This window comes from Octodon degus, unplaced genomic scaffold, assembly GCF_000260255.1.
Source record: "Octodon degus isolate 3935 unplaced genomic scaffold, OctDeg1.0 scaffold00130, whole genome shotgun sequence".
In the NCBI taxonomy this organism is placed as follows: Eukaryota; Metazoa; Chordata; class Mammalia; order Rodentia; family Octodontidae; genus Octodon; species Octodon degus.
In genome coordinates this window covers 4,268,024-4,289,217 of record NW_004524706.1, presented here as the reverse complement: position 1 = coordinate 4,289,217, position 21,194 = coordinate 4,268,024, and the positions used below count along the sequence as shown (strand labels likewise).

At 47.1% G+C, this 21,194-nt stretch overlaps 2 protein-coding genes across 7 annotated transcripts in view; both read left to right on the top strand.

Moving 5' to 3' along the window:
• Positions 1–5,072: 5,072 nt before the first annotated feature.
• Lsm10 (LSM10, U7 small nuclear RNA associated) lies at positions 5,073–8,924 on the top strand. Of its 2 annotated transcripts, XM_023701073.1 has the most exons (3): positions 5,073–5,456; positions 6,215–6,288; positions 8,267–8,924. In XM_023701073.1, the coding sequence occupies exon 3, from the start codon at positions 8,291–8,293 to the stop codon at positions 8,660–8,662; it is 372 nt and encodes a 123-aa protein (XP_023556841.1). In that variant the 5' UTR covers positions 5,073–5,456; positions 6,215–6,288; positions 8,267–8,290; the 3' UTR covers positions 8,663–8,924. The 2 variants fall into 2 exon arrangements, with proteins under 2 accessions (XP_023556841.1, XP_004641151.1); XM_004641094.2 differs by lacking the exon at positions 6,215–6,288.
• An 8,383-nt stretch (positions 8,925–17,307) lies between these two features.
• Stk40 (serine/threonine kinase 40) overlaps positions 17,308–21,194 on the top strand; it is a 44,867-nt gene continuing 40,980 nt past the window's right edge. For 4 of the 5 annotated variants that reach the window (XM_004641028.2, XM_023701022.1, XM_023701023.1 and 1 more), the window contains exon 1: positions 17,924–18,099. The gene's annotated coding sequence lies outside the window, so the exon portion shown is untranslated. Of the gene's footprint in view, positions 17,691–17,923; positions 18,100–21,194 lie in introns of those variants that run through there. The other variant, XM_023701026.1, reaches the window with a different exon arrangement.

Sequence of the window (21,194 nt, the reverse complement as noted above, 5' to 3'; positions counted from 1 at the left end):
GTATCTGTTCCATATTATGCCTAAGGTGTTTGATATTCAGACAGATAGTGAGGTTAAGCTTAACAGCCTTAGTTGTATGGTAATAACAATAAGCTTGTCTTCTGGAGGGTTAACAACCTAAGTTTGCAGACCAAAATTAGAGAAAAAGGAGGGCCTCAAGGAAAGCCAACACTTTGGCCCTAGCCTTCCAAGGTCAATTAAGACTCAGGGTATATGAGAACTTGTACTGTAGCATCATGTAACTCAGTAGTGTCCCAAATTTTCTGATCAAGGAGATTATGGGGCCAAAGAGGAAAGTGATTGATGATGTAGAGTGTGCCTAAGGAGAGTCCCATGGAGAGAAAACATTCTCTCAGACTTTCACAGAGAGCACATTGGCCAAACAATGGCCGTGACTCATCCATATGGCTGACACTGACAAAGGTTCTACAATCTGAGGCACAGGATCAGATAAATCCTGAGGTGATTTCACTGACCTTATCAGACCCAAAAGCTACAACTCTTGTTGCATAGGTCTTGCTTTACCTTGGTCTTAACCATCCAGCAGAAAAGTATAAAAACGAAGTATAAGGGGCTGGTGAGATGGCTCAGTGGTCTAAAGCACCTACTTAGAACAAGCTTAGCAAAGCACAGGGACCGCGGTTCAATCCCCCAGCACCACATGCCAGCCAGCCGCGCCCTCTGGTGGCCTGAGCTGGCCACACACACACACAAATAAAATTAAGTAATTAATTTTTAAAAAAACAAAGTATAAGAAGTAAAGCCATGCTGTTATGTTGAGCTGTAGGAGACTCAGGTCAACAATTTCTGACATTGCCAGTCAAGCGGAAGACCCAATACTATTATGGACTACTGGACTCTTAGAATATTTTGCTGAGTTTACACACCTATAATATTCAAATAACGGAACTCAACAACAAAAGGGGATACAGATGAATGTCTATTTTGTATCTATGTATTCAAAGTGGTTAGGATGGGGGCTGGTGAGATGGCTCAGTGGTCTAAAGCACCTATTTGAACAAGCTTAGCAAAGCAAAGGGACCACGGTTCAATCCCCCAGCACCACAGGCCAGCCAGCCGCGCCCTCTGGTGGCCTGAGCTGGCCACACACACACACACACACACACACAAATAAATAAAATTTTTAAAAAATATATTAGTTACATTCTCTTAATGAATAGAGGGATTTGTTCTAATAGTGTTTGTAAATAGGATATCATGTCCACATCTTGTACAATTAACCACTAGGAACAATGTATGCAATGTGTTAATTATTGAAACTGTCCTACCAATTTGATTTGAAACTGTCTCATTGCTATTTCTCAATAAAATTATGGGGAAAAATAATAATAATTAAATGACAGAGGATCCCAGGATGGAAAGAGACTAAGAATCTGGGCATAGGGCCAGGGAGATGGCTCAGTAGGATAAGCGCTTGACTGGCAAATGCAAGGATCTGAGTTCAATCCCCGGTTCTGCAAAAAAAAAAAAAAAGAAGAAGAAGAAGAAGCTGGGCATAGAAGAGCACACCTATAATACCACCTATGATCCCACATGTCACACTGGTCCTGCCCCCAGGGTAGGCAACTGAGGCAGAAGGATCACAAGATTGAAGGTTCCTCAGCAATTTAGACTTAGCAAGACCCTGCCTCAAAATAAAACTGTTGTTTGTTTGTTTGTTTGTTTGTTTGTTTGTTTTTTTAATTTTAGGGAAGGATCTAAAGGGTGTTCAGGGTCACTACTAGATTGGATTCCTAGTGATCCCACTGTTTACAGCCTTCCAAGAGCTGGGATTACAGGCATACTACCTGGGCCTGCTTGCAGGTGCTTAAATCCGCTGAGCTATTTGGCCGGCCCCCAAATTGTTGTTTTTCATTTATGTACTTGGTACAGGGTCTCACTGCACAGCTCATACTTGAAGTGATCCTCCTGTTTTCAATCTCCCTAGCGCTGGGATTACAAGCGTGCACAACCACTCTTGTACTTGGTCCTGGGCTCAGCACGCCCTGGGAGCAGGACCAGTGTGACATGTGGGATCAGGGATTGAACCCTAGTGCCTGCACTTGCAGAAGCAGGTACTTAGTCTGGCGGCCCAAAACATAAATTTAAAAAGGTGCTCAGGATGTAGCTCAGGGAAAAGGCCCTGTGCTCAGACCCCTGTACTGCAAAAGAAAATGATTTTTTAAAAATAAATGGGCCCAGGGAGATGGCTCAGTAGAATAAGCACTTGCCTGGCAAGCACAAGGGCCTGAGTTCAATCCCTGGTTCCACCAAAAAATAAATAAATAAATGATAGGGGGCCAGGGAGTTGGCTCAGTGGACTACACGCTTCCCTGGCAAGCACAAGGGCCTGAGTTCAATCCCTGGTTCTGCCAAAAAATAAATGATAGAATAAATAAATAAATAAATAAATGAGAGCCTGGGTATGGTGGCACATGCCTATAATCCCCAGCGCTTAGGAGGCTAAAAACTGGAGGATCACTAAGCATCCAATCTATGTGGTGAAGGGCCAGGGAGATAGCTCAATAGAATAAGTGCTTTCCTGGCAAGCACAAGGGCCTGAGTTTAATCCCTCGTTCCACCAAAAAAAAAAAAAAAAAAACTATGTAGTTAGGCCCTGTCCTAAAGACTTCCCCCCCCCCCGCCCTGTAGGACCAGGGATTGAACTCAGGCCCTTGCACTTGCCAGGTAGCCAGGTAAGTGCTTATTCTACTGAGCCATCTCCCTGGCCCCTCTTAAGACATTTTATTTTTTTAAGACATTTTAAAAAATAAAATAAATGATAGAAAGTTGTCAAGGTTACTCAAGGTGCCCAACTTTAGGTAGTTTGAAATAATGGTAACAACCACTGAAATGAGAAAATTCAGAGGGACAACTGCTTTGGGAGGGACTTGATGAGTATGTCTTATAGACACATTGAATAAGTTCCAGTAAGATGGGAGAATAAGCAAGAGATTTGTACAGCAATCTGGGCTGGAAACATAGACATGGGATTCAGCAATGATACAGAAGACAGCATAGCGAGCCCAGGAGATAGCTCAGCAGTCTAAGCACATACCTGGCAAGCACAAGGACCCAGGTTTGATTCTCCAATGCCACATGTTGTGCTGGCCTTGGAACCCTGGAAACCCAGAAACCAGGCATGGTGATGCATATCTCTATCAAATAAATAAATAAATGATTTTTTTTTTATTTTTAGGGCAAGTTCTACAAGGGTGTTCAGCATCTCACTACTAGATCAGACTCATAGTGATCCGCCTGTTTACAGCCTCCCAATAGCTGGGATTACAGGTGCGCGCCACCACACCCAGTCTCAATCGCTGTCTCAGAGAGCCTGGGGGAGGGGCGGAAGCACAGCAGGCCCAGGGATGGAACCCCAGCCCCTGTGCCTGCTTGCAGGTGCTTTAATCCACTGAGTTATTTGGCCGGCCCTATAAATGATTTAAAAGAAAAAAAAAAAAAGCAGCATGGAGATATACTGAAACCAGAGGAAAACCTGGTGAAACCTCTAGTTTCACCTGCTTTATCATCAGTTTTAGTGGTCACTTAACTAAACAGTGTACTCCCTTACCTGTGACACATGGTCCTGACAACAATTTGCCTAAATTGTTTTTCACAAACCTGGAGTTACCTCAGACCAGTTGAAGCCACTGTCTTGTGCAAGTGACTGATAGCTACCATTTTGATGTCAGAGGTTCATTTGGCCCTTTGGAGGGCCGGGGAGATGGGTCAGTGGAATAAGCACTTCCCTGGCAAGTGCAAGGGCCTGAGTTCAATCCCCGGTTCCGCAAAAAAAAAAAAAACTTTGGAACCCACTAATGCTGCCATTTTCTTTCCTTTTTTGGGGGGAGGGGTTTTCTTTTTTAATCTGTATTTATTTGGTACAGGGTCTCACTGTATAGCTCAGACTTGTAGCGATCCTCCTGTCTCAGCCTACCTAGCACCAGGATTACAGATGTGCACCACGACTCCCAGTTTCGATGCTGCCATTTTCTTTCTTTCTTTCTTTTTGTATTTTAGGACAGGGTCTACAGGGTCTACAAAGTCTCACTGCATAGATCAGACTCCTAGTGATCCTCCTGTTTACAGCCTCCCAAGTGCTGGGATCGAACTAAGCAGGCGCTTTAATCTGATGAGCTATTTGACCGGCCTATTGCTGCCATTTTCTGAACATGCATTCTATAAATAGAAGTTTGATTAGGCACATACAGATCACTAAAGAACTCCACTTTTCCTTAATTCCAGTCACCTTTCCTCATTCCTCAGACCACCCTGTTTTCATTTTTGCTGTTGGATTTTGTGGTTTTGTTTGACCACTGGGCACTGAACCTAAGGACTTCACAGTAAACTACATCCTTTATTGTTTTTGAGACAGGGTCTTGCTAAGTCCCTAAATTGCCCAAGCTGGGTTCAAACTTTCAATCCTACCTCACTTCCCAGAGTGCTGGGATTGCAGGAATGTGCTACAGTGCCTGGTTAATTAAAAAAAAAAAAAAAAGGCTAGGGATGTAACTTCAGTGTTACAGTGCCTGTATAGAATAGGGAGACACTGGGTTCAATTCCCTGTGTCAGGAGAAAAAAGGAAGGGAGAGAGGAAGAGAGAGATGCTCTTCCTTGACTGTTTATCATTGCACTTCTGCTATTAGATGAGGAAACTGAAGCATACAGAAAAAATAATTTGCCTTAAATCATAGTCAGCAAAGGGCACACTGGAACCTAGGTTCCTGCACTTCTAACTATGAAATTCTCACCTTGGCCTTCAAAGACCTAAGGGCCCAGGCTCCGTTCTCGGGCATCTTTGATACACTGCTCTCCCACCCTCAGTAGCCTTTTCGTTTGTCCCACGGTTAAGGTTATTTCCACAAGCTCCTTTATATAAACTGCGTCCTCTAATTGCAACTGCTCTCCTAATTTTGGTCTAGTTTCATGTCATTTATCTCAGCTCAAATGTAACCTCAGGACATCCTGATCTTCCAATAAAAGGTTACCCAATCACTATGACATCACACTATTTTAATCAGCTGAAGAACATTTATCCTATTTTCCTGGTTTTTCTCTCTTCTCCGCGGCGCCATCAGTTCAGACTGCCATCAGCTCCTGGTCGAGCGAGGGTCTACTCCCAGGGCCTGCGAAGGTCCTCGGTTTGCAATGATTCTTCAATGAGCATGCGCCGAGGAGAGCTGGGCCCTTCCAGGAGGCGGTAGCTCCCGACGCGGCCCAGAATAACGCGCCTGCGCACCTGACGCTCTGCGTGCCCTTTGGCGCGAAGCTTCCTGGGAGTTGTAGTCTGCGGCGAGCTCCCGCGACTACGCGGCCCGCGCACCGAAGAGCTCAGCTCTGTGATCCTCAGTGGCCAGTGTTGCCATGGCTTCTCTGCTAGGTGGTGGCGGCGAAAGGCAACACAGCTGACCGCTGTTGGGCTTCGGCAGGCGCTGGAAGCGGAGGAATCAGACGTGGTGGGTCCGGGTTGGCAGAGTGCGGGAAACCCGAGAGGCATCTTGCCCCCCATTTGTAGAGTGGCTCAACTGGCTCAAGTTCTCCTTCCGAGGAAGTGGCAGAACCTGAACCTGTCCCAGAACCCGGGCCTGCCCCGAGGTCCAGTGCCTGCGTTTGCAGTCGCAGCGCGGCCCCAAACTTTTGCTGGATCATTCGCAGACGTGAGGCAAGGGGGAGGTGGGGGGTAGGGGGCAGTCCTTAGACTTCCCAGGCCCCAGCCCTCACGCACTCTCACTGTGGTGCCGCGCCTAAAGCCACCGCGCATAGCCTTGGTGGAATTTTGAATGAGGTCTTGAAAGTACCACCACCTTTGACTCAGGGCCAGAAGTAAGATATACATGAGACAGTTACTTCAATCAAGGAGCACTGCATCCTGAAGACAAAGGGGAGGGACCTTGCTTTAGAGAGATTATGGTGGTCCTTATTTAGCCTATATTTTAACAAATCCGTTTCAGAGACTAAAGTTTTCTACCTTCAAAACCTGTACAGGGGCTGGAGAGTAGCTCAGTAGAATAAGCGCTTGCCTGGCAAGGACATAGGGCCTGAGTTCATTCACCGGTTCCTAAAACAAAACTATGTACAGTACTTTATGTACTACTTTTTTTTTTGTCATCTAAATTTTTATTTATATGGCAGTTGCATAGTGTAGGCCACTGGCAGTGTGGCCACTTGGCAACGTTAGCCTCTTCTGGTAACTTGTGTCCTTTGCACATTCCAGGGCTCCAGCTCAGACCCTCAGAGTCAGGAACTGGGAGTGGGGCTCAGCAGTCTGTGATCTAACAAGCCCTCTAGGTGATTATTTTTTTTGGGGGGAGGATGATTCTAATCCACGCTAGCATTTGGAAATTTTGTTTTTGTTTGGCAGACTTGAAAGTTGAACCCAGAGTCTTCACACCGAAACTATATCCCCAGTCTTACTTATTTGCTCTCCAAAAAAGTTTGACCTGTTTAAAAATCATTATTTTATTAGCACGTGTTTTAGTACATAATGATTACATTCATCATGGGGAGTTGGCACATGTACATGACAGTTCTTAATTCCTTTTACTTTTCCTCTTCCCCCTTCACTTTTTTTTTTTTTGTGTGGAACTGGGGATTGAACTCTGGTCCTTGCACTTGCCAGGTAAATGCTTATTCTTGCCCCCCCCCCACTTTTATTTTTTGAGACTGGATCTCACTACATAGTTGTTACCCCCGCTGGACTTATTTTTTTGTTTGTTTGGGGGGGGGGGGTTTGGCAGAACTGGGGATTGAACACAGGCCCTTGCGCTTGCCAGGGAAGTGCTTATTCCACTGAGCCATCTCCCCGGCCCTTCTCATTTTTTTTTTTTTTAATGTAATTAGTACAGGGTCTTCAGGGTCTCACAGGCACATGCCACCATGCCAGGTGTCATTCGCTGTCGCAGCATGCCCTGGGAGATTGAGCCCTGTCCCTGCACCTGCCTAAACAGGCACTTTAATCCACTGAGCTATCTATCTGGTGCTTTAATCCGCTGAGCTATCTGGTCAGCCCTTGGACTCAAATTTTTTATCCTATCTCAGCCTCCCAGAGTGCTGGGACCATGGGCATGTACCATCTCATCCCTAATTCACATAAGAGTCAGATTCTGTTTGAGTAGGTCCGGAGAGAGACTCAAAATTGTTTTTTGTGGGGCCAGGGAGATGGCTCAGTAGAATAAGCACTTCCCTGGCAAGTGCAAGGGCCTGAGTTCAATCCCTGCTTCCGCAAAAAAAAAAAAGTAAATTGTTTTTTGTTTGTTTGGTTTTCATTTTTCTTGAAACAGAGTTTCTCTTTGTAGTGCAGGCTGGCCTTGAACTCATTATGTAGCCCAAACTGGCTTCCAACTCACTGTGATCCTCCTGCCTCAGCCTCTGGAGTGCTGGGATTTCAAGTGTGCACTTGTCAAAAGCAAGACCCAAGCTTTTGTATTTCTAACATTTGCCCTGGGGATCCCAGCCCACAGAACAGATTTTTCTTTTTTTCTTTTTTTTTTTTTGCGGAACCAGGGATTGAACTCGGGCCCTTGCGCTTGCCAGGCAAGTGCTTATTCCACTGAGCTATCTCCCCGGCCCCACAGAACAGATTTTGAGTAGCAAAGATGTAAACTATTTTAAGGCAGTGTTTCTCAAGATTGTTAGCACATTACCTGGGGAACTTTTAAGTTTAGGATATCTGGGCCTTACCTACCCCCAACCAAATATATCAGAATCTCAGAGGTGTGGAGGCCAGGTAAAAATTCCCCAGGTTGGCCAGGAATGGTGGCACATGCCTGTAATGCCAGCAGTGGAAAAGGGTAGGCTGAGGCAGGTGGATTGCCACAGTCAGAGGCCAGCCTACAAAATTTTCACCTCATGAGGTTATTCTCATGAACCATAAAGGCTCACAACCACTGTTATGATATTGATATTCAAGGTTTTGGTTTTTGTTTTGGCAGAATCAGGGATTGAACTCAGGCCCTTGCGCTTGCCAGGGAAGTGCTTAGTCTACTAAGTCATCTCCCCAGCCCCGCAGCTATGGGTTTCAATCCTACCATTTCCATTTAGCAATTACATGATCTTGGGCAAGTGGTAAGAATGATTTGGTCTGTTCTTGCCATATTTTCCCCATCTATAAAGGATATAAGTATGTATATCAAACCTATATCCATGAGGCAAAAATGGGAGGTGGTCGGGGGAAGGCTGGTGGTGGGTTGTGAGAGGCTGCTGAAGGTGATTCTGCAGCGCAGCCCCTGGCCTGCTAGAGCTCCCATTTGTGTGCTTCTGCCCACAGCAAGCAGCCAGCCTGTGTGGAAGAATGGCAGTGAGCCACTCCGTGAAGGAGCGGACAATCTCTGAGAACAGCCTGATCATCCTGTTGCAGGGCCTTCAGGGTCAGGTGACAACTGTGGACCTCCGGGATGAGAGTGTGGCCCACGGACGCATAGACAACGTAGATGCTTTCATGAACATCCGCCTGGCTAAAGTCACCTACACAGACCGTTGGGGGCATCAGGTTGAACTGGATGACCTCTTTGTAACAGGACGAAATGTCCGATATGTCCACATCCCAGATGATGTGAACATCACCGCCACCATTGAGCAGCAGTTGCAGATCATCCATCGAGTGCGAAACTTTGGCAGCAAGGGCCAAGGCCGGCAGGAGTTTCCCACCAAAAAATATAAATGAGTTTCTCGCCTCAGCAAGTCTTAGCACCAACTCAGGTTCCTCCCATGTTCTCGGCCAACTCCTGCTGCCCTCCCAGCCTGGGACCTAGTATGGGACAGACATGACTTGCTATTGCTGTTTTTCAGAGGGTTCTACTTCCTGGACTCACCCTGGGACCCAGAACCCTGTCTGTCTACCTGCCTATGATCTTGGGGTAGGTGATAGTCCTCCTTTTGGATCATTTGAACCCAAATACGATTTTCTGATTTAGGAAATTTTTCAGGCAGTTTTTTTTTTATTTTTTTTATTTTTTTTTTTTTTAATTTTTTATTTGTGTGTGTGTGTGTGTGTGTGTGTGTGTGGCCAGCTCAGCCCACCAGGGTACGGGGCTGGCTGGCATGTGGTGCTGGGGGATTGAACTGTGGTCCCTGTGCTTTGCTAAGCTTGTTCTAAGCAGGTGCTTTAGACCACTGAGCCATCTCACCAGCCCCTTCAGGCAGTTTTTAATTCTCTCCCAGTAAGTGTTATTAAATGTTACTGGTCTGAGTCACCCCTAACTTCCCATTTCTCTTGTAATTGTATCCATTTTCTCATAAAACTGAACTTGAATATGAATGTATCCACGCCTGGTGCTTTCCCTTCCAGGTGCTGGGCGTCCTATTGGTCCCGTGTAGTAGGGCTCATGGTCTCTGGGCTGCATGTTGGAATCACACGCACAGCCTGGCCCCAGCTCAGACGCAGATTTAGTTGGTGTACAGGGTGGCCCAAGCACTGAGACTTTTATTCTTAATACTGGCCCTTGAACCCAGGGCCTTTGTCCTAAGCTATATCACCACTTTTTATATATTTATTTTTAAATTCTTACACAGGGTCTCCCTAAGTTACTAAATTGCCCAAGCTGTGCTCAAATTGGTGATCCTCCTGCCTCAATCTACCAGAGTTCTGGGATTACAGGCATGTAGCGCCACACCCTACTACACTAGGGCTGTTCTAAATTTTCCCACATGACTGTAATATGTAAGAAAGAGAAGTGTACTCAAAGAATATTTTAGTGGGGTCAGGTGGAAAGTGCATTTCTATTCAGATACCTGCTGAAGAAGCAGTTAATCCCATTGCTGTTTCCTGAAGCAGAGAGGCTGGAACATTCCTGGGCCTCAGCTAGGGCATGGGAGTCCAGCCAACAGCAAGAAATCAGCCGTGGATTCTAAGAGTGTTCTGGCACCAGGGTTAGAACCCAAATCTTCGTGGTGGTTGCCCTGTGGTCATTCTAAACCCCCACAGACAACCATCTTAGTGACAGTGACTGTGTCCTGTGGAGGGAACCGAAGAGTTTATCAGATAGGCAAAGAGTACCTGCCAGGTGCCAGGTGCCAAGGCCTTCTGCATAGCATGTGTTATTGGATAAGGACTGAACCTATCTGGAAAGGAGCATATAGTAAATGCTGGGTCCGGGGAGAAGGCTCAATAGAATAAGTGCTTGCCTGGGAAGCACAAGGGCCTGAGTTCAATCCCCAGTTCTGGAAAAAAAAAAAAGTAAATGCAGGGAAGGAGGTGATCGGGAGGGACCACGATAAAGCTCAGCTTTCACACTGCTGTACCCGAGTTTGGAAAGGCAGGATCTCAGACCTTAAGGCATTCCAGTTTCTTGAGATTTGAGAAAAGAGTGTTCATTTGACCCTAACAAGTCACTGCATTTGTAGCCTAGATTAGTGTTTGTGGAGGTGGTATCCTTGGACCAACTCATCAGAAACAATGGAGATGTGCGTGGAAAAGAAAAGAGGAAGGGATGGACATGAGCTTTCCTGACTCCCTCTGACTCCAGACTTCAACCAGAATGGGGGATCCAGGAGTCTGCATTCAGACCACCCACCCTGCATGACTCCTCTGCAAACTGATGACTAGGAGTCCTGGGAAAAATCCCCCCCAAAACTAAAATGTCCCCCCAAGGTTCATGCCCTCTTAGATGGTGGGGCTTTGGGAGATTGGTGGATTACAAGGGTTGACAGCTAGCAGGAGGGTCTGGTGAGAAGTGTTTGGTTGCTGGGGGCGTGGCCTTGAAGGGCCTCTCCTCCCTGCCCCCATCCCTCTGCTGCAACACCTTGCCTTGGAGCAGGCTGACTACAGACTGAGCCAAAACAAACCTCTCCTCCTCAGAGTTGTGGGTATCAGGTGGAATTGTGTATCAGCAACAAGAAAGCAGCTGAGAAACAAGATCACCAAGGTAAAGGAAACAAGGGGCAGGTCCAGACGGGAAATTCTGAGGGTGAAAGATGCTCATCAAGTAGGGACAGAGCTGACAAGCTGCAGAGGCTCCCTCAGCAGCAGCCTCCTCACAGACCTTGCCCACACATTTACACACATTTCCAGACTTGAAGAGAGCTCCTGCTGGGGCTTTGGTCTAGGAGTAGAGCAAAGGTCTACTCTGAGCCTTGTATGACACGCCAGGCTCTTCTTTAGCTTCACTGGGACCAGCCAGGGAAGTTACAGAGTGAGAACCTGTTTCTTAAGCATCTTCTGTAGGCCATCTGTCCGTGGGAAAGAAGGGAACCAGGCCTTGTTGAGACACACTTTTGCCAACCCCTGGCTGAGAGCAAAGCTGATTGTGAGCCCTGCGGATATGGCCCTTTCTCAGTCCTGGAATGTGGTGAAGGCTTCAAAGGCCAGGGCTGAAGCCCAGAATGTTCAATGCTCGCCATCCTGTAGGAAGCCAGGAACTCCCTGACTGCTACTGGTTAGTCATTTCAAAGCATTAAGTGTGTCTCAGGCACACTAGTGACAACTGAAGGAGCATCACAATGGACAAGAGCCAGGTACAGTGGTACACAATATCCTGGGAGCCTGAGATGGAAAGAGCACAAGTTTGAGCCCAGCCTGAGCAATTTAGCAAGGCTCTGATTTAAAATTTTAAAAATATAAGCTGGTCATGGTGGCAGCACACACCTATAATCCCAACATTTAGGAGTCTGAGGCAGAAAAATTACGAGTTGGAGGCCAGCCTGGGCTAGATCGAGGCCAGCCTGAATTGCAGAATGAGATCCTGCCTCAAAGAAGTAATGGGTAAATAACCAAGTCAGTTAATAAAACTATGATTTAACTCAGTGCAAAGGCTATAGCTTCATTCCCCAATTCAGAAAGAAAGGTGGCTTGCCCGCAGTTATATGACAGTCTGTGCTGGTGGGGGACATATAATAAACCAACCACGTAAACATGTATACACATGTAGGGCCGGGGATTTAGCTCAGTGGAGCAGCACCTGTCTGGCATGCATGAAGTCTTGACTTTAATTGCTGGCACCAAAAAACCAAAGACATTAAACAAATCTATACAGATTTTGTGAAGGAAAACAAAAAGGTCTTTTGAAAGAATAACAGAAGTGGTTTCAGGGTTTAGAAAGTGGTCTGAGGAAGTGAAATTTGAACTCAAGTAGCCTGCTATTTAAAGAGCCAGGGGAACGGGGATGTGGTGGTACACACTTGTGATCCCAGCACTCAAGAGGCTTAGGCAGGAGGCTGAGGTGGGAGAATTACTGAGAGTTTGAAGCGAGCCTGGACTACATAGTGAGTTCAAGGCCAGCCTGAACTAAAGAGCTAAGGGGCAGCAAAAGAAACTACCAGATCCAAAGTTCCAAGGAGGGGACAGCTTAGGGGTTTAGCATGGATGACAGTACCATTGTGACTATCATAGAAGAGAGAGAGGTAGGTGAAGTAGAGAAATGGGAGCGGAGGCAAATAATACGATGTAAGCAAGGAGTGTGCAGATTATAATTTTCTCTCTCTGTCCCCACTACCCTGGTCCCGCACATGCACATGATCTATAGCCCCAGCTTCTGGTTGCAATTTCTTTCTTCCTTTCTTTCTTTCTTTCTTTCTTTCTTTCTTTCTTTCTTTCTTTCTTTCTTTTATTTATTGGTGTTTTGAGACAGGATCCTACTAGGTAGTCCAGGATGATGTTAAACTTGCTATATAGCCCGAGAACTACCAACGGTCCTCCTGCATCAGCCTCTTGAATGCTGGGATCACAGGCGTATGCCATCACACTCAAGCTCTGGGTTATTATTTCTAATATGTAGGAAACAGAACCTGAACTTTAACTCACTCAGAGTTCCTGTTTCACCCATCCAGTCAGGGTGGCAGAAACTCAATTACATCATTTCAGTTCCCTGCATTTTCCTTGGGCTTATGTTTGAATTGAGAGGCACTTCCTTTAAAGCTGCCAGTGCCTGGGAGGAGAAGGGTGGGTTTGATGTGCTGGTCACTCAGGCACACGAGCACCCACAGAGATGCCCCCATTTTATTTTATTTTTATTTTTATTTTTTTGGCAGAACCGGGGCTTGAACTCAAGGCCTTGCGCTTGCCAGGCAAGTGCTTATTCTACTAAGCCATCTCCCTAGTCCCAGTGTCCCCATTTTAGGTGGGATTTTCTGTCATCAGTTCTCAAAGGTTGCTGCTCCCTGAATTGCCTCTTCCTGACTAAAAGAACACCCTGCATGTCACCTCTTAGGTGGTTTTTGTTTGTTTGTTTTTCTGTTTTCCTCAGGCTGTGTCAGGCTCAGAAAATTCTTAGGTTAACTGGGCCCTGGTTTAGCCATATGGAGCACACAACTCCAGAGCTTCATTTCTCTGAGGGTTCTGTTGCCTCCTTGCTGCTATATCCTGGAACAGGACCAGTGCCGTCCTTTGCTCTCTGACCCAGGAATCCAACTGACAATTCCAGCAAGAGGTCCAGGAAAAGCTATTCTGTTGTCAGGGACCACCATCTTTTCACCCAGATCCCCCTGTTACGTAGTTTTCTAAATTTGTTTCTGCACAGAAATTCTTCCCATTCCTCCCTAAAAGCTGGGATTTTTGAAATAAAAAAGCTAAAAATGAACCCTGCAGTCTGTTGTGGCCTTCATATCCTGGACTAACAAATGAAGAATAGCCTCACTCTGTAAGAGAGGGGCCCATGGGCACCCAGGAAAAGATGGAAAGTGTTTCTCCTGTGGGCACTATTCTGTCAAAGAATTTCTGTGCAGAAACACACTGTGCGCTCCTCATTGCCAAGCATAGGCATCTGCTTTTCCTGAGCTTCAGCCAGGGTGAGATCCCAGGGTGTGACAGAACCCTCAGAAGTTCTGAGTGCTCAATTGATACAAAGTATCCTCTCTGAAAAATTTAAATAAGCAAACAAAAAACAAAGTATCCCCTTTCCTTGCCCCCATTCCTGAATAGGATAGCTCAGGAGTCCCTCATTTGAGAGAGGTGACTACCAAAGCTCAGGAAAGCCAGGTAGGCAAGCACCTGACAGTTCAGCTCTCCTAGAGAAATACTAAGGATACAGCACAGCCAGCTTTCAGCATGGCCAAGGTGGCTGGAACTCATACCTGTTCAGTAAGCTCCAGGCTGGCATCTCTCCCTGAAGGGGCTGCAAGAATAGCAAGGATTCCTTGAGATCGCAACAGTGTTTCAAAAGAACCCACAGAAACAGCACTTAAATTGTGAAGGATAGTAAATAGGCCTACTTTTTACTCCCTGATGGAATTATGCCAACACCATGGTGGTTGCATCGGCCTGTTACCCCTGATCACGAGCTCCAGTGGCTATAGTTTAAGGTCATCATCAATACAGAGGATGAAATTGCTCGATGCAAGTTGTATGGCAGAAAAAATTTACCAAATGTAAGTCTGTCTTTTTTTCTGTTTTTTAGGGAAGGGTCTACAGGGTGTTCAGGGTCTCACTACAAGATTGAACTCGTAGTGATCTGTCCATTTACAGCCTCCAAAGAGCTGGGATTACAGGCATGTGCCACCATGCCCAGTCTCAATTGCCATCTCAGTGCAGCATGTGCACGGCAGGCCAGGGGATCAAACCCCCGGCCCCTGTGCCTGCTTGCAGGTGCTTTAATCCCCTGAGCTATTTGGCTGGCCCCCAAATGTAAGTCTTTTTTTTTTTTTTTGCGGTACCAGTGGTCAAACTCAGGACCTTGCACTTGCCAGGCAGGCGCTTATGCCACTGAGCTATATCCCTGGCCCCCCAAATGTAAGTCTTATGTGGAAGAAAAGTACTAAAAAGGGTCTTTAAAGGTAGAAAGGTTGGTAATCACTGGCACAGTCCAGCTCTGTCACTTCACAGTTGAGGAACCTGAGGCCTAGAGAAGGGAAAGGGCTCTCCCTAGTCCCCATGGTTAAGTTAGAGACAGAATCCTAAGATGGACATCACAATGGTAATCAGAAATAGCAACTGCCCTGTCATGCCCTGTCCCAGGGACTCTTGATGCTCCATGAGGTCAGAGCAGGCAACAGAGGGCCCCCACCACCAGCCATTGTGCAATCTCACTATATCATCATTAACAACCACATTTTAAGTATACAGATAGACTCAGAAAAATAATTTATGGAAGGAGAACAACAAGAATAAGGGTTTGAACTGAGATCTGCCTGCCTCCCAACTCCGTGATTCTTTTTTTTTTTTTTTAATTTCATTTATTTATTTATTTATTTTTATTTAACATTTATTGTGTGTGTGTGGCCAGCTCAGCCCACCAGGGGGCGGGGCTGGCTGGCATGTGGTGCTGGGGGATTGAACCGTGGTCCCTGTGCTTTGCCAAGCTTGTTCCAAGTAGGTGCTTTAGACCACTGAGCCATCTCTCCAGCCCCTCCATGATTCTTTTTTCCAGTGTTCTGGACTGAACCTGGGGCCTCTGCACCAAGCTACAGCCCCATACCTTCTTTGTCTTGCAAACTTGCCAAATTGCCCAGGCTAGGTTTAAATTTGCGATCCTTCTGCTTTTGTTTCCCAGAGCACTGGGATTGCAGATGTGTGCCACCACACCCAGTCCAACTCCATCATTTTAATGAAGATGGTATCTGCTTCCCATCCTGTTGTTTTTTGTTTTGTTCTGTTTTGTTTTTTCCCTAAGATCTTTCTGTGTAGCTCAGGCTGGCCTTGAATTCAGTCATCTTCCTGCCTCAGCCGCCTAGGTACTAGGATTACAGGCTTGAGCTACCGCACCCAGCCCAGCACTCTTGGTGTCATACTGTTGTCAGGATAAAGTTGGACTTGTCTCTGCTTATCTTAGTTTTCCTGCTCAGCCACCATGTGGGTCTGACACTCAAAATGTGCCATCCCCAGACCTTGGGGCTTGCCCAAAAGAAAGGCCAAAACCCAAAACAGACAGTAAGTACAGCTGGCCTTCAGAAGCCTGAAGAAGATTCCAGGGGCTTGAGGGTCTCTTCCCCTTTCTGTGACAGACAGATCTGCCTCTTCTTCATCAAGGAACCATGTTGTGTTGTTGTGACAGGTGTCACTTTGTTATGACAGCACAGTCTGCCAGTCAGCCAGAGTTGGAGAGCCAGAGGAAGTGTGTCACCGTGTGTGTCTGTGTCTCAGCCATCTCCTCATGTTAGTGTCCTGGTGACAATTTTCCTTTTTCTCTAGCTGGCACCTTTACTTACTTTCTTTTTTTTTGTACTGGGGATTGAACTCAAGACTGCGCTTGCCAGGCAAGTGCGTATTCTACTGAGCTATCTCCCCAGCCCCCCACCTTTACTTTCTATTCATTATCTCTTCCAACTTCTTTCTCTTCCTCCTTCTCTCCTTTGGTGAAATCCTATATTTTGAATCAGCTGAGACTCTCCTGGGGGTGGGGCTAGGGGTATCATTGCCAAGTGATTCATCTGTTTGATAATTAGGGCCCTGGAAAACACAGATCTCATTCTTGTCAGAGTCAAGGCTTCCGGAATCCCAGGGCTTCTCCCTTCGTCAAAAAGAGAAGCATGGAGAGCTGGGGCCTGACTTCTCCATATCTGTCTCTAGGCTATTGACCTTGTTGAGGCTCTGCCACTAAGGTGACACTTTCTGGGTCCTGTGAGCTGCTTTCATAACTTACTGAGTCCTCACAATGATCCTATCAAATGTTAATTTCTGTCCGGATAGGCAGGAAGTTCTGGAAACTTACACTTAGTTATCTAGCTTGTAAGTGACACAGGAGGGATTTAAATTCTAGTTTTTAGCAATCCACTGGACTGGGTTCAAATCACAGTCCTACAATTATTGGCTGTGTGCCTCTGGACAGGTTACTTTCCCTCTCTGAGCCTTATCTGTAAACAGGTGCCTAATGCTGGTGTCTCTAACGTGCATAATGCAGTGAATGGCACAACAGTGAGAAATGCTCTGATTACTGTTGCCCCGCCTTCTACGCAGTTTAATGGATACTACAGAGAAACAAAGAAAAGGAAAGTGGTGGTGGGCAGCCAGACCTCCCTCAGATCAGCCCTCATGTCCAGGTACTACTTGGGTGTAGGTGGCAAATTCACATTCATATAAGTGCCTGGCCACACACCCTAAAACCCAGCAGGGTACACAGGCTCGGCACCTGTGCCCACACATGGATACAGAATGACCAGGGGACAGCTGGAAAGACAGCTGAGAGTTAAAGTCGCAAGCAACAAGCATCCCTGCTCATTTCGCAGAGACAAAGGACTCAGGCTATGGCCGCTGGTGCTGCCGCCACTGAGCCCTTGTAGCTGCTTTCTGCATGCCAGGGGAGGGAAGTCAGGCTCTCAGAGGCCCCCTGTGATTCACCAGCCTGATGCAATCCCTTTAAAGGGCTCATCTGCTGGTGCAAGAAGCTGATTCATGGAGGGCGTGGCTGCTGGAGGAGGAGAAAGGGATTGAAACTGGTGGAGAGACTAGGTTAGGTGACTGGAATCGTTACTAGGAACTCTTTCCTGTAAACCAACCCCGGTCAGGACTACGGGGATCTCCAAACTGAAGCTCGCCAACTCAGGGTTTCTAAAGGGCTTAGAGAGGACAATGAATTATGAGCCTTACGACAGGAATTCCTGTTTTTTATTGAGCCTGACTGCAGAGCTTCTCGCTCAGAGTTCCAGACTCCAAGAAATAAGCATCAAGGAAGTATCGCTTTTCTTATAAATAAACGATAGTTGGCTGACTTCCAGCGGCTGAAGAGTTCAACTCCCGCCGGGTGAGTTGTACTGCCCGCGAAATTCTAGGGCGTCAAGGTGGGGCAGTGCCTCCGTCCCAGACTCATGGCAGACATCGATTAACGGTAAGTACCACCCCCATAACTCTCGGCCTCCAATAGTTTTATAGCTTACGGCCCAGGCCACACCTTGAACCAATCAGCAATCGGAGTCTGGACTCTTGCCTGAAGGCTTCCGCCCATCGTCAAGATGGCGACCCAATCAGAGGGACGCGGGCCTCAGACGCATGAGGGGCGTGTCCGGGCCGGGCGGGGCTGCAGCCGGGAGGGGGGCGGTGCGTCACTTCCGTTGTCAGGTGGCGGCGCCGCAGCCATGGAGGGAGGCGGCGGCGGCGGCTCCGGTGGCTACGCTGGGAGGTGGCGGTAAGCGGCTCCCACGCCCCCGGCCCGGCCCCGGCCCCCAGGGACGGAGCGCCGAGCAGCCCCGAGTGCGGGCTGCGGACTATGGGCGAGCAGCGCTGACCACCCGGGGAAGGTGAGACAGGGGGTCTCAGAGCAGGGAGCCGGGCGGGCGTTGCGGCTTGACGGAGCGGGCCTCAGCGGCCGTGGCCGTGGGACCAGGGTAACAGAAATCACAACAGCGGATGACCCCTCCTCTGCTGAAGGGCTGCCCTTCGCCGGCGACAGGGCTACAGGGAGATTCAGTACCCGCCACAACCCTTACTTAGTGGGCACTACTCACCCACCCTTCCCGGAGCTACTCGCAGTAAGTGAAGCAGTTGGTATTTAAACCTAGCCAGGTTTTCCCAGAGAGACGCCTTCTGCCTCTCATTGCTTCCTCCTGATGTCAAGAGTGACTTGAAAGTTGGGATGGATCCCCGTGCAGAATTAGCCAGGGGTTCCTCCTGGAGCCCTCACGGGTTGGCACCGGCCCCATGGCTACTGAGGAATTATTTCACGTTCAGGTGGAAGCTACCTGCTTGCCAGGTCCGCGTTTAGCTGGTCTTTTCCAAGGGGCGACCTTGCCGTGGTCAGTGTTTCACCTGCCTTGCCCAGTCAGGCCGGCCCATTCCCACGCCCCTTGGCCCCACCTTCCAGCTAGTAGGTCTGAGCATTCAGACTCCTCATGGTGTTCTCTGTCCACCCACACTCCCCAGGTTTGTTGCCCTTTTGTTGGCGGAAGGAAGAGATGACAGTCAGCGTTCTGTAGCAGGATAGACTTTGCTCTGTTTTAAGTCACTAGAGGAAACCAGTTGGCTTTGCTTGGTTTGGAGAACCATGGCGAAGAGGGTAGTCATCCTGGGCTGGGCTCCTTTCCCTCTTGGTGAATTGTTTTGCATGAGATAAGGAACAGCAGAACGCATAATTGTAGAGACCAGAGAATCCTTATTTGTGAACTCTCCAGCTCTCCTTACTGACCTTCTATGCCAGCTGTTTGTGGATTAGATCTAGACAGCCTAAAGATAGCTTTGGGCCCAGGATATAGCTCAGTGGCACAGTGTCTGGCAAGGTTGAGGTCTTGAGTTCGATTCCTGGTACCATAAAGAAATAAAGATAGCATTCATTCATTCATTCATTCATCCCTCACATAACAGGGTCCTTGCTTGTAGTGCATGTGCAATACATGATAGTGTAATAGCTAAGAGTAGGTATTGGAAGCTGGTGTTTGTGACACATGCCTGTAATCCCAACACTCAGGAGACTGAGGCAGGAGGATTGTTGTGACCTCAAGCCTGGCCTGGGCTGCATAATGCATTCAAGGCCAGCCTGCACTACACAGGAAGACCCTGTCCGAAAAAATAAAACAAGAAACAGTATGTGCTAGACTTCCTGAGTTCAGCAGCTTTCTAGCTGTGTGACCTTGGGCACTTTGCCTAACCTCTCTGCTTTATCTACAAAACAGTGATTATAATATAGTTATAAAAGAATTAACAAGTTAAACATAAATATAGAACTGTCTACTACATAAGAGTTCAGTAAGTGTTAGCTTTTCCTATCTACAAGCTCAGTGGTCTGGTTAGGGAAAACAACTGTAAGCAAATAATTGAAATGTGATCTGAAAAAGCTACTTGGTAGCAGACTGTAATTTCATCTACCCATGAGGCAGAGGCAGGAGGATTTCAAATTCCAGCTTAGCCTGGGCAATTTAGTAAGACCCTGGCTCAGAATAAAGTGTTCAAGACTTAGCTGAGTGGTAGAGCACTTCGCTAGCACGTGTGAGCCTCAATCCCCAATACCATTAAAAACAAGCAGGAACAGAACGCTGTGCAAGCCCCACAGAGGAAGCTGCTAGCTGCTTATCTAGCCAGGAATGTGAAGGGTGCATTGGGAAGTCTTGCATAAGGGAGATTGGAGCCAAGTCTTGAATGAGAGCAGAGAGAAGCCTAGCTAGGTGAGAATGAAAAGGAATGTGTTCTACTGAAAGAGAGATTGACAGTTTATTCCAGAAACCTCAGATTGTTTTCACTGTAGTATAGAAGTTGACTTGGTGCAAGATGAAGCAATATTAAGTTGACTAAGGAATGTCTGTTAACGATTTGCAACTTTATGCCCAGGGCACTGGAGAGACAGTGACCAAAGGAGTGACGTGAATGAATCTATGTTGTAAACAGATCTCCTTGGAGTCCTAGTACAGGAGGGAAGAAAGAGGAGAGAAGGACCTCTTTGGAGATCACTGCAGGCTTCTGAGCAAGGAGAGTTGGAAAAGCACAGTAGATTTCTGCCAGGAGCACACTGCAGCCAGGGGCTAGCCCTCTCAGGGTTTGGGCTTCTTAGCTTGGCAAAGAAATATCTGGTACATAGACCTTTCTCTTTCTGGGATTACAGTTGTGTAAACTGCCACCCTACTGAGGTGAGACTGCCATCTCAGAAGTCCAGTGGTAAGGGGTATTGCATTTGCTCATTTGTGCCTTTAATTTGACTTTTGGGATGCCAAAAGGGTGTAGCGGCTTAGTTGTTTGTGCCATCTGACAGAAGTGACTTCTAATCCCAACCCTACTGATCACTTACCTTATTCCCTCCATGCCCAGCTTTCTCCTCTGCAAAACCAGGACAGCAAGAGTAGTCCCCTAGTGGAACAGTTGTGAGGATGAAATGAGACTTTGCAGGTTGAGTATTTAACACTCACTAAGGAGTGAAAGTTTGATGTTGGCTTTTTTTACAGCCTGCAGGAAAGAATTTCTAGGAATTAGTTGAAGCAACCCATGGCAACTAGAACTATGTCCTGCTGAGCTGTCAGAACTGTCTTGAGGAATTACAGGATCACAAAATTTTACTGTATTCTTTTTGAAAAGGAAATCTGTGGGGAGTTTGCCCAGTCAGAATAGGAGTACCACAAATGATTCAGTGTGGCTCTCCAAAGCAACCCTTTTTCAAATAGAAGTAAGACTGCAACAGAAAAACAAAACAAACAAAAACCAGGATTTTAAGGTACACATGGGAGAAAATGTATTTAGGGTTCCTCTGTGTGAGTCTGTACAAATGATCCTCATCTAGTGCCTGAATTAGCACCATCAAAGAGACATTAAGAACATTAATGGGGCTGGAGAGATGGCTCAGTGGTCTAAAGCACCTACTTGAAACAAGCTTGGCAAAGCACAGGGACCGCGGTTCGATCCCCCAGCACCACAT